Here is a 16515-nt window from a genome sequence, read left to right as displayed (position 1 = left end):
AATCAGGAATGAGGAGATCCGCAGAAGAACCAAAGTCACCGACGTCGATCAGCGAGTCGCGGAGCTGAAGTGGCAATGGGCAAGCCACATAGTTCGAAGAACCGAGGAGTCCCATGATGCTGGAATAGCGACCCAACACCGGAAAGCGCAGTTCACCACTAGGTGGACTGAGGACATTAAGCGCGTTGCATGGAGCAGCTGGATGCTGGCGGCTCGAGACCGTTTTGTTTAGAATTCCATGCAAGAGGCCTATATCCAGCATTGGATGTACATCGGCTGTTAATGATAATAATGATGATGATTAGGTATATATCTACGTGTATCTAGACACATGCTAAATAATTATTTTACATATTAGATTGCCATGAATTTGATCTACAAAAATCTATATAAGTACTTACTTCTAGCATAAGTGGAAGCGATCACGAGCAGGCACAGAAGAAAGCAACTTCTTAACAAAGCGTTCATTTTCTCTGAATACAATTACTTGCAAGTCGATCCAATAATGCAAGAAGCTTTCTCTACAATGAACCAATACACACGTTACAAGTTATATATACCTGGGTTTTAATAATATGTAATAAAATATACCTAATTAAAGAGGTTAACATTTACCCAGGAGTTTCTATGTAAGGTTATCTGTAGAGAAATACCAGCCAACATTAAAAAAATCCGAAGTACGTAACCTACTTATCTATTAATATTATAACAAATAAATATTAATATTTATTTATAGATAGGTTATTTTTATATGCCTCCTTGGATCAGGCGTTAGATTAATAAAGAATCATGGACAAATTTTAATATAATAAATTAATTAATTAATTTAATTTTAATAATTAAGAATCCTGGATCGAACGATGATGAATAAGATGGTCTTAGTTCACTGAGATTGTTCTAATGCTGATAAAATAGGTAATTAGGTACCTACGTACCAGTGACGTAGCGTGTCTTGAAGGGGCCCTATATCAAAATTAGTTTAGGGGCCCAATATGAAGCGTAAAGATTTCTTAAAACAGAAAGATGTTTGACGAACCTATGAATAGATATACGGGATATACGGGAATTCATAGATTCTTCAAACCAAAGTAGATTGTGGATTACATTTTACTAATTTTAACTTTCCCACGTAAGGGTCGTTCGGGGGCCCTGTAGTTCGGGGGCCCCGTATCATTGATAAGGCTGATACGGCGGTAGCTACTCCTCTGCTATGTACCTACTTCATCATTAACAGCCGATGGATGTCCACTGGTAAACATACGCCTCTTGCATGGACTTACAAAAAACCGATCTCGAGCCGCCAGCATCCAGCGGCTCTTTGCAATCGCTTGATGTCCTCGATCCACCTAGTCGACGTCCATCGACTCTTCGAACTATGTGCCCCGCCCATTGCCACTTCCGCTTCGCCACTCGCTGAGCTATGTCGGTGACTTTGGTTCTTCTGCGGATCTCCTCATTTCTGATTCGATCACGCACTGATACTCCAAACAGTTTGAGAGACGCTCTATCGCCCGCTGAGTGACTTCGAGCCTTGTTTTTTTTTTCATAAGTACCTATCTATTTAATAATAGATATACTTATAATAAATATATGCCATAACAATACCTACTTAGTGATAGATATTATATGTAAGTACCTACCATAATTAATAATAGGGTTATCTTTATGAAATGCCGTGATCTGGCTGGGGAATATTGTAAAATTTCTGCAAAGTGGTGATTTATGCGTATCGCCAAAGGTCGCCGTTATTGATCTTTATTGATTGGTAGGCAGCAAGTTATCTACGAAAAAAGCCAAACTGTAACACGCAAAAATTATTATTAGATAAATTATTATTGCTGGAATGGCGACCCCGCACTACAAAGCGCAGTGTTGGTCGACCCCCCACCAGGCGGACTGACGAGCGTCAAGCGAGTCGCAGGTATTCGCTGGATGCAGATGGCTCAGTATCGTGATGTTTGGAAGTCCCTATAAAAGGCCTATGTCCTGCAATGGACGTTCATCGGCTGACATGATGATTATGATGCAATTATTATTAGTTCAAAATAGTATAATAGTAGAGGATTCTAATATAAGACGACCTTCACAGATGGGCGAAGGTCGTCATTTACCTACTGGATGCATTTGTTTTAACCAATACCTAAATATACCATAAAATATAGGGTTGCGTAAAACATTTCTGTCCAGAATATGATTCATTAACAAAATACCATCCGAGCGAGCGAAAGCATGAAGCTTTTTATCGTATATTCGTACTATGCTGTGTAAACGTAAAACTGGGATCCTGGAACAACTCTTGAGCATAGCTACCCAGGGGCTAGGCAGTGCATTTCCCCGGGACCAACAAGCTCAGAGGCCCTCGCATCAAATCGCGATCGAACTAAACTTAGAAAATTTCGAAAAACGAAAAAGAGGTGATGAATATTTTTATTTAGTAAAACCTAACCAGATAGTGGAGCCGCATTTTTTAATTACACAAGGGCCCTTAGTTACCTACACGTACACTGGTTAATCTGGTTAAAAAAATATATCTACCCAAAAGAATTGAAAAAGTAAGGGTGGCCGCTCACTGACAATTTTTAGTTGACTGACTTTTTAATTGTGCGTGATTTAGTTGGACAGATGTGCGGGCTGTCATACATCGCTATACCTTTTCTATAATCGGCCGACTAAAAGTTGTAAGTGAGCGGGGGCTCTAAAGGTAGCCTGCTTGCGACTGTAAGTTGCCAGATAAAAACAGTCAATTATTTATGGCTCAATTTAACTGTATTAGCCTTTGATCTACTTCATGGTTTCCTAGATTTTGTATGAAAAATGTGTTTAACCGCAATTTAACTACGCAGTATTATTTAACATTTATTTCTGATCTCAAATAAATAACAGATGAGGGTATATATTTCTAAAGCCGGATCTTAGACCAATAGTACAAATAAAACACAAGACTCTTCGAAGTAATATATTATATTAATATGTAAAGTCTATGATTTCACAAATATTTAAAATTCCTTCTTTTGCTCGCCGCTCACACTCAAGCACCTTTCTATCACTCCATAACAAAGTTCAAGTTAAAAATCTATACTTTATAGTATAAGAGACGACGTCAAATATTATGTACCATCTGATACACGGAATTATGTTCTCTACATTTCACTATTAGAAAACTGTAAAATAAATAATAATTAGATCTAAACTACAGTCTCAGTAATTCTGGATATGTATTTCCTTTTGCAGAAAAACTAACAAATACTTTAGGTATAATATAATATATTGGCACAAAATTATGTTTGTACTTTATTTATTTCCACGATTGGAATTTCATTTTACATTTTCTGAAAATGTATTTAATGAGACATTCTTGAATAAATAGAGAATAATGTACCCATTATGTCGTCGTCTTGGTTATAAAAATGTTTTCTTGTCAACCAATGTACAGTATTAGAAATGTTTAGTCAAATAGGGTTTACAAACTGTCGATTAATTTGGAAATTACTCGTTTAGTCATATAGGGTTTATAATAGGAATCCAAAAACACTGTACTTTCCAGTGTCGCTAATAGATAACCAGGAACATATTAATGATTTTACAAAATTATTAAGAAAGTCATAACAGGCAGACTGTATGCTTAAGCATACACCATTTATAGTGCACCACTCTTCGGCTATGAAGTTATAGTCTCTTATTATTACTGTTATTTTGGGCTTCTAGTAGGCCTAAATAAGTATTTTCGTGTTACAGGTATTTTATTATGAGCTAGATCCATATATCGCATTGTGCCTTTTGACAATACCATACATTCATACTTTATCATATATTACGCTAAAATATAAATTTTTAGAAATTTTACATTATAAACATGTCACTTATACCTATTACCAATGTAAGAAATATGTATTACCAATGTAAGAAATATGTAGGTATAACTAGCAGACTTTTAGCTTTTTTCAGTTTTCAGATTTGTCCGGGGTAATTTTTTTTTTTAGTTCTTTACAAGTTACGTAATTAGTAAGTAAGTTTTTGACCACAATCTCACCTGATGGTAAGTGATGATGCAATCTAAGATGGAAGAGGGCTAACTTGTGAGGAGGAGGATGAAAATCCACACCCCTTTCGGTTTCTACACGACATCGTACCGGAACGCTAAATCGCTTGGCGGTACGTCTTTGCCGGTAGCCTAAATTGTGATCCAAGGTCCCTATCACTGTACCAAAACTCACCTAAAACAGTTAAGCGGTTTAGCCATTAAAAGGTATTAGACAGACAGACATACTTTCACATTTATCTTGGTATGGATTAACAAGCAATACAAACTCTTATGCTTACATACAATTTGTACGTAAATAAATAGAGATTCAAATTCCCAAAGAAAATAATATGTATAAATATGGAATGATGTTAATTTGGAATGTTGGAATACATCTTCTATACCTACTTACAGTTCAGCTTGGTGTGTACTGTTTACCAACAAACAGATTAGAAATTATGGTAGAAAACGCAAGTCACTTCATAACTATTTATTTTCAGTGTTTGTTATTACAATGTTATTCAAAATTTTGTTGGAAATAGTCGCCTTTTTTTTAACCCTACACGTTTTTAACCCTACACACAACATTCACAAGTGGGAATCTTCACTCAAGGTCATTCTTTGCCATTCTAGGGTCTTATTTTGGTTACAGTTTGATTTGTTAATTAAGTTATCCTGACAAACATTGTGAATACCTTTGTTCGACATTGGTTTTCTTATTTCTGTAATCCACTTCTGAGACTGCTAAAAATATATTAACTAAGAGTAATAAGTGTTCTAAGATTATTAATCGAATTTATTATCATTACATTACGAACATTTCATTGACTTTTTTTCTATTTTGTTCAATTCATTAATTTATTTTAATTATAACTATTATTAGGAGTGAAATTGACTAGCGATTTATAGCCTCATTTTTAATTTGTTTGTTTGGAAACAGTACACATCGACTGTACTATATTATCGATACTTGTCCAATACTTGTGACACGTATAACGTATGAAAAAAATACAAAAACGAATGTTGATTTATGAATAAGGGCCGGAGTACATCTGGCGAAGCGCAGCGTTCACTATCAAACTATTGATATTGCTGATGGTAAAATGCAGTCGTATATGGAATAGAAGCAGGCCTTACTTTGCGAAAGTTCATTATGATCGTCACTTCTTCACGAATCATGGTGACGTCGTCGCTTGATTTCGACGGTTTATCGCAGATAATAAAATAAATCAATAAGTCGCTTTTTAAAATACAGTCGAGAAAAAGTCACTTCCCATGTTAAATTAATTAATTAAATATTTGTAACCTAATTAGCTCTCACCGAGTGGTCGTGGGTTCGATCCCCGCCAGGTGGACTTCTGTCGTACCACTCCTTACAACCTATACGAATAGTAAGAGTAATATTGGTCATATTGAGAAAATATAGCTAATATTCATCAAATAACTCAACACCAGCAATATCAATTATAGTTGAATAGTCACAAACGCGCTTCGCTACATCGCCATATATGCTGCGCCCTTATGAGTTATAAGTTTAGTTACAATTATAACCCGATGGAGACCAAAGATTTTACACTATTAGATATGTCACTATTGCGTCGAAACTGAGGCGGCCAAAAGTGGCTAATTGTCTTAATTTTATTTAGTCGCATTGTAAAAAACGAAAATTATTTAAACAAATATTATTGTCTACAATGTCGAGTTGTGTGTTCAAGAAGTAAAAACTATAATACACATTTTGCATGTGTGTGCTCAGTGGAGTAGAAAAATTCAGTTCACTTTTTGCGGTGATTTTATTGGCGCGTAACATATCTAGCAGTAAAAAATCTATGATAGAGAATATATTATTTTAACCTTAAACTAAATTAATAAGATCTAAATCAGGTACATTATGTACCAATATAAAGACATCTATATTAAAATAAACTAATAGTTAAAAACGTTATCTAAAAAAAGATGGGCAAATAAGCCTCAAGAGACATATGAAAAATATTTTAACTATAAAAATAAAATAAATAGTAGTAATACTAATACAATATAAGGGCCAGAACACATTGAGTTACTATATACTACGTGCTAGAGAAGACACCACTCATCATAACTCCGTCCCGTTCAACTGAGGCGATATCGCCGCAATTCACAGTAGTTCTTGCTAGCTTGCATAGTTTTCATGTTGAAAGAAACGCGTTAGCACCACGCATTTATGGCGATTACGACGTTTTCGTCCTAAGTAACAATATTCAGCCAAAACTACAATCAAATTTATTTAAAAACTAGAAGATGCCGCGCGATTTCACTCGCGTGGTTCCCGTTCCCGTAGGAATACGGGGATAGTATATAGCCTTCCTCGATAAATGGGCTATCTAACACTGAAAGAATTTTTCAAATCGGACCAGTAGTTCCTGAGAATAACGCGTTCATCAATCAAACAAACAAACAAACTCATCAGCTTTATGATATTAGTATAGATTAAAATCAGCCACTCCTGCGAGTTGCGACGTGATTTTTGATTTAAACACTTCTCTAGTATGTAGTAACTCAATGTCAGTCAGTCTAATTATGTACCAGCCCTAATTAGTGCCAGGAGCGTACAAAACATATACATTACAGTTTAACCCTTACTTTCTCCATTAAACCAATATGTGTGCTAGTGAGAGTTTTCAATATTTTCATACTGTTAACTATCGCGTTAACGTAAACGCGAAGTTATATGGAATTGAAACAGTAGTATAACGCGATCGTCACAGTATCAAACTGCCACTAGGCTCTCTGGACTACGCTCCTTATGGTAGGCGTCCACTGATCAACATTGTACGTCCAATGCGGATCTGTGGACGCCTGCCATTAACTGTAGTTATTGTCATAACGCAAATTCAATATTCGCGACATTTGCGAATGTTATCGTCAAAGAAATTCTCTCGAATATTATCACGAGGTGAACAACAGTCGCATAATAATCAATTATTTCGCTGAATCGTAGTATTATATCAGAAGTGGGATACAAACTGTAATGAAAACATTTTGTCTTATATGTTTATATACCTAACACGAGTTCATATATCTCGAAAATGATGCACCATGTCGGTATTTAAGCAGTTCTAGGCCGTGAGCTACCAATAAAGGGTGTTTTAGAAAAGATAAGTGCATAAAATATACGTAATAAAATTTTGGGGCTTTCAAAAACGTTAATTTAAATTCGTCAGTTTTCCAAAACACCCTTCAATCCATAAGTCACAGATATAACTAATGGAATGTACGAAGGAACTCGACATCGAATTTCGTTTTCGAAAACTGCAACTAGTGATAGAGGTCAACAACATAGCTCTGCGTTCGCGCAGTACGGGTGTTTTTTTTTTATTCTTTACAAGTTAGCCCTTGACTACAATTCCACCTGATGGTTAGTGATGACGCAATCTAAGATGGAAGCGGACTAAATTGTTAACAAGATGCTCCCCTCTGACGTCACACCCTGTGCTGCGCCGAAGACTGCGGTTTGTTGTACATACAATATGTATATAGGTCCCCAAACGCAATAATAATGTCAATAAAGTAAGGTAAGATTACCTATAGTTGATATAGCAGTACCAGGCAATATTATAGTACGATTATTAGTTCAGTAAAATGACAAGTGTAACAGTCACTGAAATGTCATTTCACTGACTGGAATTAATAATCTTGAGTAAGATTAATCGTATGTATGATTATTAATTCCAGTGAGTAAAATGACATTTCAGTGATAGTGCACTTGTCATTTTATTGACTGGAATTAATATTTGTACTATAGTTTAATTTCTTAAGATTGGTGTTTTCCAATTTGCAAAGCAAAAGTGGTAAAGGTACAATAAAAACATGGAATTTCGGTAGGTCTGCATAATAACGAATATTAAAAAGCTACAAGAGTTTATTTGGTTGATCGCGCTAATCTCAGAAAGTATTAATACAAATTAAAAAATTCTTTCATGCTATATCGGGAAGGCAGACTGGCTATATACGTCATAATTCTAAGCAAATGAGACCACCAAAGAACACAGACAGTAACCTAAATAATTGTAGTCTTTTAAATTACTAAATTTTAGTCAGTGTTTTAGATCTTTTAAATTAGTAACTTTTAAACCGTCTATGGCCCAAGGGTATCCCAGAATATTTATATGCTTCCATAGGCCCTAAGATGTAGTATCAAGGGGTACAAACTTAAGCATCCTTACCCTACTTTATTGACCTTATTGCTAGCAGCCGTAGATTGAACATTTGACATTTGTGCTTTTAGGAAGCTGCAGCAATCTCTACACTAATGTTCTCCTGAGACACTGCCACTTCTACCACCTCATCTCCCTCGTGCACTACTTCTTCTGTGTCTTGGTGTGCTTCTGTGTCTCCGTTAACAACTGCACCGTTGGAGATGACGTCTTGCAGTTTGGTGCCGAAGTCTGAGTCTATCTCTGACACTGCAGATACCAGTCTTTCTTTGTCTTCTTCTGCCCATGTGGGGAACCATTCGTTGAATAGTTTGATCTGAAATTGAATTAATCAATAATTTAATTACAAATGTACAGTTTTGAGAAATTTTCCTTAACAATGCTACTTGACAAATTTTATAGTTCTAGGTTAATAGGTTTTGTTTCCTTTAAGAGTGTTGAAATATGCGTTTTATGCTAAATAAATTTTTACTTTGCGTGACAAAGTTTGTTTTTTTACAACTGACTATTTACGGTTTAAATTTCAACATGATACCAGTACTGGATCAAGGAATAATGTCAATCTTTATTAATATAAGCAATTCTTATGAATACTATTACAAAGAACTAATTAAAATACGCGGATTTGGAAATTGGTTTTACTTTCGTGTGCTCGTTTTTCCTGTTGTCCCCCCGTGTCTCTCTAGACGGAATGCCCTAAGCAATTGCTTAAATAGCTTATAGGCTAATCCAGGACTGCTTGATACCAACAAAATAAAGAGTCTTGAGAAACAGACATATAGACTCATAACAAAGTGATCTTATAAGGGTTCCGTTTACTTTCTTTTGAGGTACAAACCCTAAAAAACTTGAAAAGATAGCTGAAACTTACCCTGCACTGAAACAGGCTCACAGGCTTGTCATCGCACGACATGGAGGCCAGGCTGGCAGCCAGCTGGTCTGGTTTCCCTGAGTGTGCTGCTGCCAGGATGGGCAGGAAGTCCTCGCGCTGCAACTCGCTGAACTCTCCGAACCATTGCAGCATGTACCGGAGCTGTGCCTCCGACGTTAGCGCTGGGTTGGACATGCTGCGCTGGTAGTTTCTGTGTAAGTTGCCTGCAAATGGAAACCGTCACCATCATCCTCATTATCAGCTGATGAACATTCTCATGGACACAGGTCTCTAATGAACTTCAAAACAACATGGTTTTATGACGCAGCAATGTGTCTACATACTATAGCTTGGCAAGTTCGTTTATGACACTCCCATGATATTGGGCAGGGGGGGGGAGGACTGCGGGTATGAAGTCGTGCGCGCGGGGCATCGCTACCCTACGAGCTATACAAGTACACATAAAATGGCAATACAATTTTATTATTATAATATGATTATTTAACTGGCTAGACTCCATCTTAACATTAGCTTATAAGCTCACTTCCTCACAATGTTTTCCTTCACCGTTTGAGACATGTGATATTTAATTTCTTAAAATGCACACAACTGAAAAAGGTGTACTCCTATATCCCGGACAGGATTTGAACCCACTATTGTTTATGTTAAATTTGATATGAGTCAACTACTCTATTATTATTACAATATTTTGAGAGTGTGTGCTAGCAACCAGCTTGTATGACTAATATGTTTTATTTTATAAATGGCATGAATATGTATAATATTAGTCTCCTTAAATTATCTTTAGTTAGTCTGACCCAAATGACTCCAAACATAAGCAAGTAACAAAACAATGTGCTGGTCATATTTGTAGCTACTGTTTTAATGTTGTAAATAATAATATTTTAACCACAAAATGTTTATGACTAATGCCTTCACTGTTACCCAACATTATCATAATGATAATTATAAACTCTGTTTTTGTTTTGCATTCTATACTTCCATACATTTGACCTCCATTTCAATGTTAGAGACTTTTGCATATATTATTTTACATATTTAGCTAATGAGTTTCCCTTGTCAAGTTCATTTCGGGTTTTATATTTTCTAAATCTATACTAATATATAAAGCTGAAGAGTTTGTTTGTTTGATTGAACGTGCTAATCTCAGGAACTACTCGATTTGAAAAATTATTTTATTGTTAGATAGCCCATTTATCGGGGAAGGCTATAGGCTATATATTATCCCCATATTCCTACGGGAGCGAGAACGCGAAACGAGCGTCAGCTAGTATTATGTATGAAAGTAATATATATTGGATAGATAGATAGATATTGGATAAAATAGGGATGGATCCTCTATTTATACAGACATTTAACAGATTTACTATCTTTATATAATATTTTAAATTATTAGCAACAGAATTTCTAAAATTGGCCCTGTATTTGTTCTATACAAAAATATCTTCCTCTATAAAATATTATTACAGACAAACATTCCTACTTCCTTTCCTACTAACTTATGCAATATAGTTACTACAATAGTTTAGCAAGTTAGTTTAAGAACCTAAGACCTTGCAACTTGACGTTGGCTCATTACCACAGAGCTATTGAGGTTTTATAAAATTGACTTTTTATACATGTGGTGAGTATCCAGTCTTAGATAGAAGAGACAGATTTTTCGTTCACCCTTCCTTTATTCAAAGCTGAACCTAGGTTCAGCTTTTAATAAACCTGAATCAGATTGGTGCAGTGGATAACCGACACTATACCGAAGATATCCCGGACGTCAGCCTATACGAGATTAGTGTGGCTCTCAAACACCTGAAGAACAATAAGGCGCCAGGTGAGGACGGAATCACAGCAGAACTCCTGAAAGCGGGTGGAAAACCGATACTTAAAGTCCTTCAGCGATTGTTCAATTCCGTCATTCACGAGGGCACGACGCCTGAGGCGTGGCATAGGAGCGTGGTGGTTCTGTTCTTCAAAAAAGGTGACAACACCTTGCTGAAGAATTACAGACCCATCGCGCTGCTAAGCCATGTTTACAAATTGTTCTCGAGAGTCATCACGAATCGTCTCGCTAATAGGTTTGACGACTTCCAGCCTCCCGAACAAGCCGGTTTCCGAAAAGGCTTTAGTACCATAGACCACATCCATACGCTGCGGCAGGTTATACAGAAGACTCACGAGTATAACCAGCCACTTTGCTTAGCGTTTGTGGACTATGAGAAAGCCTTCGATTCGGTGGAAACCTGGGCTGTGCTAAGGTCATTGCAGAGATGCCGAATTGATTACAGGTATATCCAAGCGTTGAAGTGCTTGTACGAAAACGCCACTATGTCAGTCCGTATTCAGGATCAGACTACGAGGCCAATCCAGTTGCAGCGAGGAGTGCGTCAGGGAGATGTGATCTCTCCGAAGCTATTTACCGCCGCACTGGAAGACGTCTTTAAGCTTCTGGACTGGAGCGGACTTGGCATCAACATCAATGGCGAGTACATCACTCAACTGCGGTTCGCGGATGATGTAGTCATCATGGCACAGACTCTGGATGACCTTAGTACCATGCTCAATGACCTCAGCAGCGTTTCTCAACAGGTGGGCCTGAAAATGAACATGGGCAAAACAAAAATAATGTGTAATGCTCATGTATCGCTCCACCCAGTTATAGTTGAGAACGCTGCACTCGAAATTGTAGACGAATACATATACCTAGGACATATGATCCAGTTAGGTAGGTCCAATTTCGAGAAAGAGGTGAACCGTCGAATCCAACTCGGCTGGGCTGCATTCGGGAAGCTTCGCGACATCTTTTCGTCCGAAATTCCTCAGTGCCTGAAGACAAAAGTCTTCGAACAGTGCGTGTTGCCAGTGATGACCTATGGTTCCGAGACTTGGTCGCTAACTATGGGCCTCATAAGAAGGCTTAGAGTCACACAGCGGGCGATGGAACGAGCTATGTTAGGAGTATCTCTGCGTGATCGAATCAGAAATGAGGAGATCCGCAGAAGAACCAAAGTCACCGACATAGCTCAACGAGTTGCGAAGCTGAAGTGGCAATGGGCGGGGCACATAGTTCGAAGAGCCGATGGACGTTGGGGTCCCAAAGTGCTGGAATGGCGACCCCGCACTAGTAAGCGCAGTGTTGGCCGACCCCCCACCAGGTGGACTGACGACATCAAGCGTGTCGCAGGGATTCGCTGGATGCAGGCGGCTCAGTATCGTGATGTTTGGAAGTCCCTACAAAAGGCCTATGTCCTGCAGTGGACGTCCATCGGCTGATATGATGATGATGATGATGAGTGGATAACCCTGCCTTCTGCATCTGATGCTATGGGGTTGATTCCCGCATCAGTAACAGCTTTTGGTTAATGATCATGGATGTTTATCCTATACATTAAAAGTAGCATTTTCAAGGAGGCTTGACTTGTTAACTTAACAATTATAATATTTCAAACATTTTTCACAATACCTTGACAAATTGAAATAACTGAACTTTCCTAATCAATGACTCTATCTTTTGGTGAACTGACAAATATACAACAAGGCAGCTGCAGCAGAGAACTTTGTTTTATAATGTTTATGATATATTATTATATATCATAAAACTTATGGCTAAGCGGAAGAAATCACGCTCATAAGACTAAGTAGTATAAATATTTTAGTTATAAACTTGTTTCATAACTATAACCAATGATTTTATACTGTTAGATATGTTATGTGCCTACAAAATCACCCCAAAAGTGATTCGAATTTAGTGACATAGTACAATATCATTGGTACAAAATCTTTGACAATAACATCTTATAGCTACAATACATACTCTCAGCAACCATGGTTAGACACACTGCAGACTTAAATAAAAAGCTCATTATTCAATTAATGACTAAAACACGCGAATGCTACCGACGGCTGGTGCAGAGAAACTAAACAAGCCACTATGCAGGTTACTAACAACTTTCAAACACCCAACTTGAATGCAAGGTTAAATAATATCTGTAATTTCACCTTTCAATGGTTATATCATACATCAAAACACTTTCTACCGTATAAAATTTAAATATAATCAATAACGATCCATGTAAACTATTAACACTGCTTAATGGATGTTAATTAAATGCAATGAATGTTGATCTCGCATATTAACATGTTTTTACTTACCAGAAAATATTTGAAACTGACTTTTAGTTAAACAAAGTCCGCTTACTGGTTTATCTTAAGAATTTTATCTTGTTAGCTTCCTAATTGAATAATCGTTTTGTTTGTTTGTTTATTTTACGTTTGTTGACTGTATTGCGATGAAATTATGAATGAAAAATCAAAAATCGTAAACGCCAACGCAAAATGACATCGACAGATAAATACAAATTGCTCAATTGACAATGACATAACGTTGACAGATAAAATAATCGCGATGGCGATCTCAGAAGAATTAAACATGAACATTCTTGAGAATTTTAATGAAATGGCGATAAATATAGAAATATATATAGTATTTTTTTCCTTACATGGCAAAAAAGGTAAACAAAGATCCGTCGTCACGACATTCACATATTTCTCACAAACCGTCCGTTTAAACTAAATCATTTATATACACATCACTTCATTTAACGCGCACACCGCGAATTACATAAAAACTGCTTGTAATTAACTATTATATCACATTTATTTCACTAAAAACGAAATCACAACAAGTTTTATTTCTACAGATTAACGAAAATGTTGCGAATTTGACATTTCGTAATGCTAGATTGTCTATGAATTGAAGAGACGGGAAAGATACATGAAATTATAACTTGTCGATAATTATGTACATATTTTTTAATTTTAATATTTGTGTCCTTTGTGGCTTATAAATAAAATAAATGTGTATCTTTATTAACACAGCACCAAAGAATATATTATACTCCATGGAGAAGAAGTAAATCTACATACATGAAAACGTTGGACATAGCAGCGACATTATTTCCGCATACGAATATTTTTTCATAAAGTCAGTGGCAATTTTAAATGGAGATTTTTGATTTTAAAATAGTTGAAGGACCTAATTGAGAAAAAACAAATAATAATTTAAAAAAATATATACAACCGACTTCAAAATATTAACGTACCCACGAAATTAAAAAAGGGAAAAATAATATCATTATATTTTCAGCCAAGCCAGTGTATTCAATCTATTAATTCAAGGTGTACCCTATCGTAAAGATTTTTGTTTCTCAGACATTATTTTTGTCTGTCATGTGTTTTTTTCAGTAACGACTTAAGTCAACATCAGACGGGCTTGGCAGCGACTTCAAAATGATCAATAAGTAGAAAATATAATAATGTTATCTTTCCCTTTTTAGTTTCGTGGGTACGTTAACATTTTGAAGTCGGTTGTATTTTTTCATAATATTTTTTTTTTTTATATTTTTAATATACCTAATAAATAAATCAATCCATATGAAATTCAACCTAAAATCCACCCATCTGAAAGTCGGAATTTTCGGTTAGTTATATTATTGTTAGTCATACACTACTCAGCAATCAGCAATAATATAACAACCAAACAACAAATAAATAACAAGACTAACAATTGCAAACGAAACAAATAAGTAATGATGATATGGAACAAACATTGACACGACCTCACTATGAGCATGGAAGCGACAATGTGGCACTTTTTGCTCGCAGTAAACTCATCCTAAACCGAGCTTAACCAATCGCGGCGCGAGTGCTCCCGAATGTTTGTAATTATATAGCACGATCAAAAATTATTAAAAAACCGATAAACCGATTCTTCAACCACTTGCAAAATTTTTAAATTAAGAATAAAGAAAACAATACACAAATACGACTTGAATATTATGATTGCTGGATCAGAAAAATAAATAAAAGATTTGAAATACTAATGGAAAAAAATTTATTACTTTTGTTTCGCAACATGGTGAGATTTTTATTTTTCTGGTATACGTAAATCGTGATAGTCAGAGTTATTAGGATATTATATAAAGAAGTTTGAGAGATAGTGATGTACAAGGGGCCGAAACTTTAGTACAAAGGTTTTTGAATATATGACATTATGCGGTAATAAATTTAGTAGGTTCTAGAGCTAGAAAAATGTTACGAATTATAATTAGAGACAGACAGTAAGTGTACATTAATTCCAATTATGTTCTACATAGTCATTTGGACTAGTGGTGTATAACCAAGGTAAAAAAAGAAAGAAATAATAATCTTTAATTCAATAGAAAAATATTTTTGTCGCTTTTTTGTTTTTCTCAATTGTTTTCTTCAACAATTTAAAAATTAAAAATTTCCATTATAAATTGCCACTGACTTTATTTCAAAAATATTCGTATGCGGAAATAATGTCGCTACTATATCCAACAAAATGAAATGAAATGTTAATGTTTTTTAACTTTTGTAACTTTTGTATCTTTTGTAATTTTTAAAAATGTAAACTGTAAAATTTTTGTAATTTATGTACTTGGAAATAAAGGCTATATATTATATATTATTATTATTATTACTATATCCAACATTTTCATGTATTTCATGATTCACTTCTTCTCCTTGGTGTATATATTCTTACAATGATATTTAATTTCCTAAAATGCACACAACTGAAAAGTTGGAAAACGAAACGAATATGGAACGTATTCGTTTTTTAAGATGACGTATAGTAACGGATATTTTAGTTTAATTATTTCAGATATAACGATACCTACTTGATATCGTTACGTTGCCCGCGGTTAACTTCTCAACCCTACTGATTGTCTTTGGTTCATAGTCAGCCATTATTGTTGTTTAAAAATGTCATCTAAGAAAATTTCAAGTATACATTCAATAGCATTCAATACATTCAATAGAAAAAGTTCTACATGAAAACAGTTGTTTAAATTATAAAATACATTATTTAAATGGTATCAATTAAAAATTGTTCCTAAATCATAATTGCTATTTAAAACGACAAGGCGTTCAATAAAATATTCTTTATCTGGGCATTAAAATAAAGTCATGGAGGACCCTCTCAATGTTTTTAGTGTCGAAATTTTTTACAGTTGTAGCGTGTAGACTAGAATTAATTAAACGTGTAAGTTAGCTGTTAGCGAATGTAATAAAATGACGTAGTCCTATGTAAACAATATGGTACAGACACGCATCTCGCTGTCGAATATAGATCCCTGTAAAATAGTCGATCAGTAAACCTCCTAACGTGAACACGCCTTTTATTTAAATGCCATCTAACCGAACATATTATAACCGGCAAAGTGGTAACCCCGATGGCAAACAGTCAAGTTTCCAGTGTAGCCGCCATCAAGCCCGCGTTCGTTGCGGTGACCTACTCAGCGCGAAAAACAACCCTAGGCCGCTCGAAGAGGCCGGTCGGCCTCGTGCGTGAACTGCAGCGGGACCCACCCATCCAACTATTGGGCCATGAT

At 35.7% G+C, this 16515-nt stretch overlaps 1 protein-coding gene across 3 annotated transcripts; it reads right to left on the bottom strand.

Annotated features, from left to right (window-relative positions):
* Window positions 1–2943: 2943 nt before the first annotated feature.
* LOC112047981 (uncharacterized protein C14orf119 homolog) lies at window positions 2944–15571 on the bottom strand. Of its 3 annotated transcripts, none has more exons than XM_052888070.1 (3): window positions 13600–15571; window positions 9089–9312; window positions 2944–8533 (listed from the first exon to the last, which is right to left on the bottom strand). In XM_052888070.1, exons 2-3 carry the CDS (start codon window positions 9281–9283, stop codon window positions 8285–8287), a joined length of 444 nt encoding a protein of 147 aa, XP_052744030.1. In that variant the 5' UTR covers window positions 9284–9312; window positions 13600–15571; the 3' UTR covers window positions 2944–8284. The 3 variants fall into 3 exon arrangements, with proteins under 3 accessions (XP_052744030.1, XP_023941076.1, XP_052744029.1); XM_024085308.2 differs by lacking the exon at window positions 13600–15571 and adding an exon at window positions 13253–13438; XM_052888069.1 differs by lacking the exon at window positions 13600–15571 and adding an exon at window positions 12915–13070.
* Between the last annotated feature and the right edge of the window lie 944 nt (window positions 15572–16515).

The sequence above is a fragment of the Bicyclus anynana genome, chromosome 21 (genome assembly GCF_947172395.1).
Source record: "Bicyclus anynana chromosome 21, ilBicAnyn1.1, whole genome shotgun sequence".
NCBI classification, from domain to species: domain Eukaryota; kingdom Metazoa; phylum Arthropoda; class Insecta; order Lepidoptera; family Nymphalidae; genus Bicyclus; species Bicyclus anynana.
This window is presented reverse-complemented; position numbering and strand designations above follow the sequence as displayed.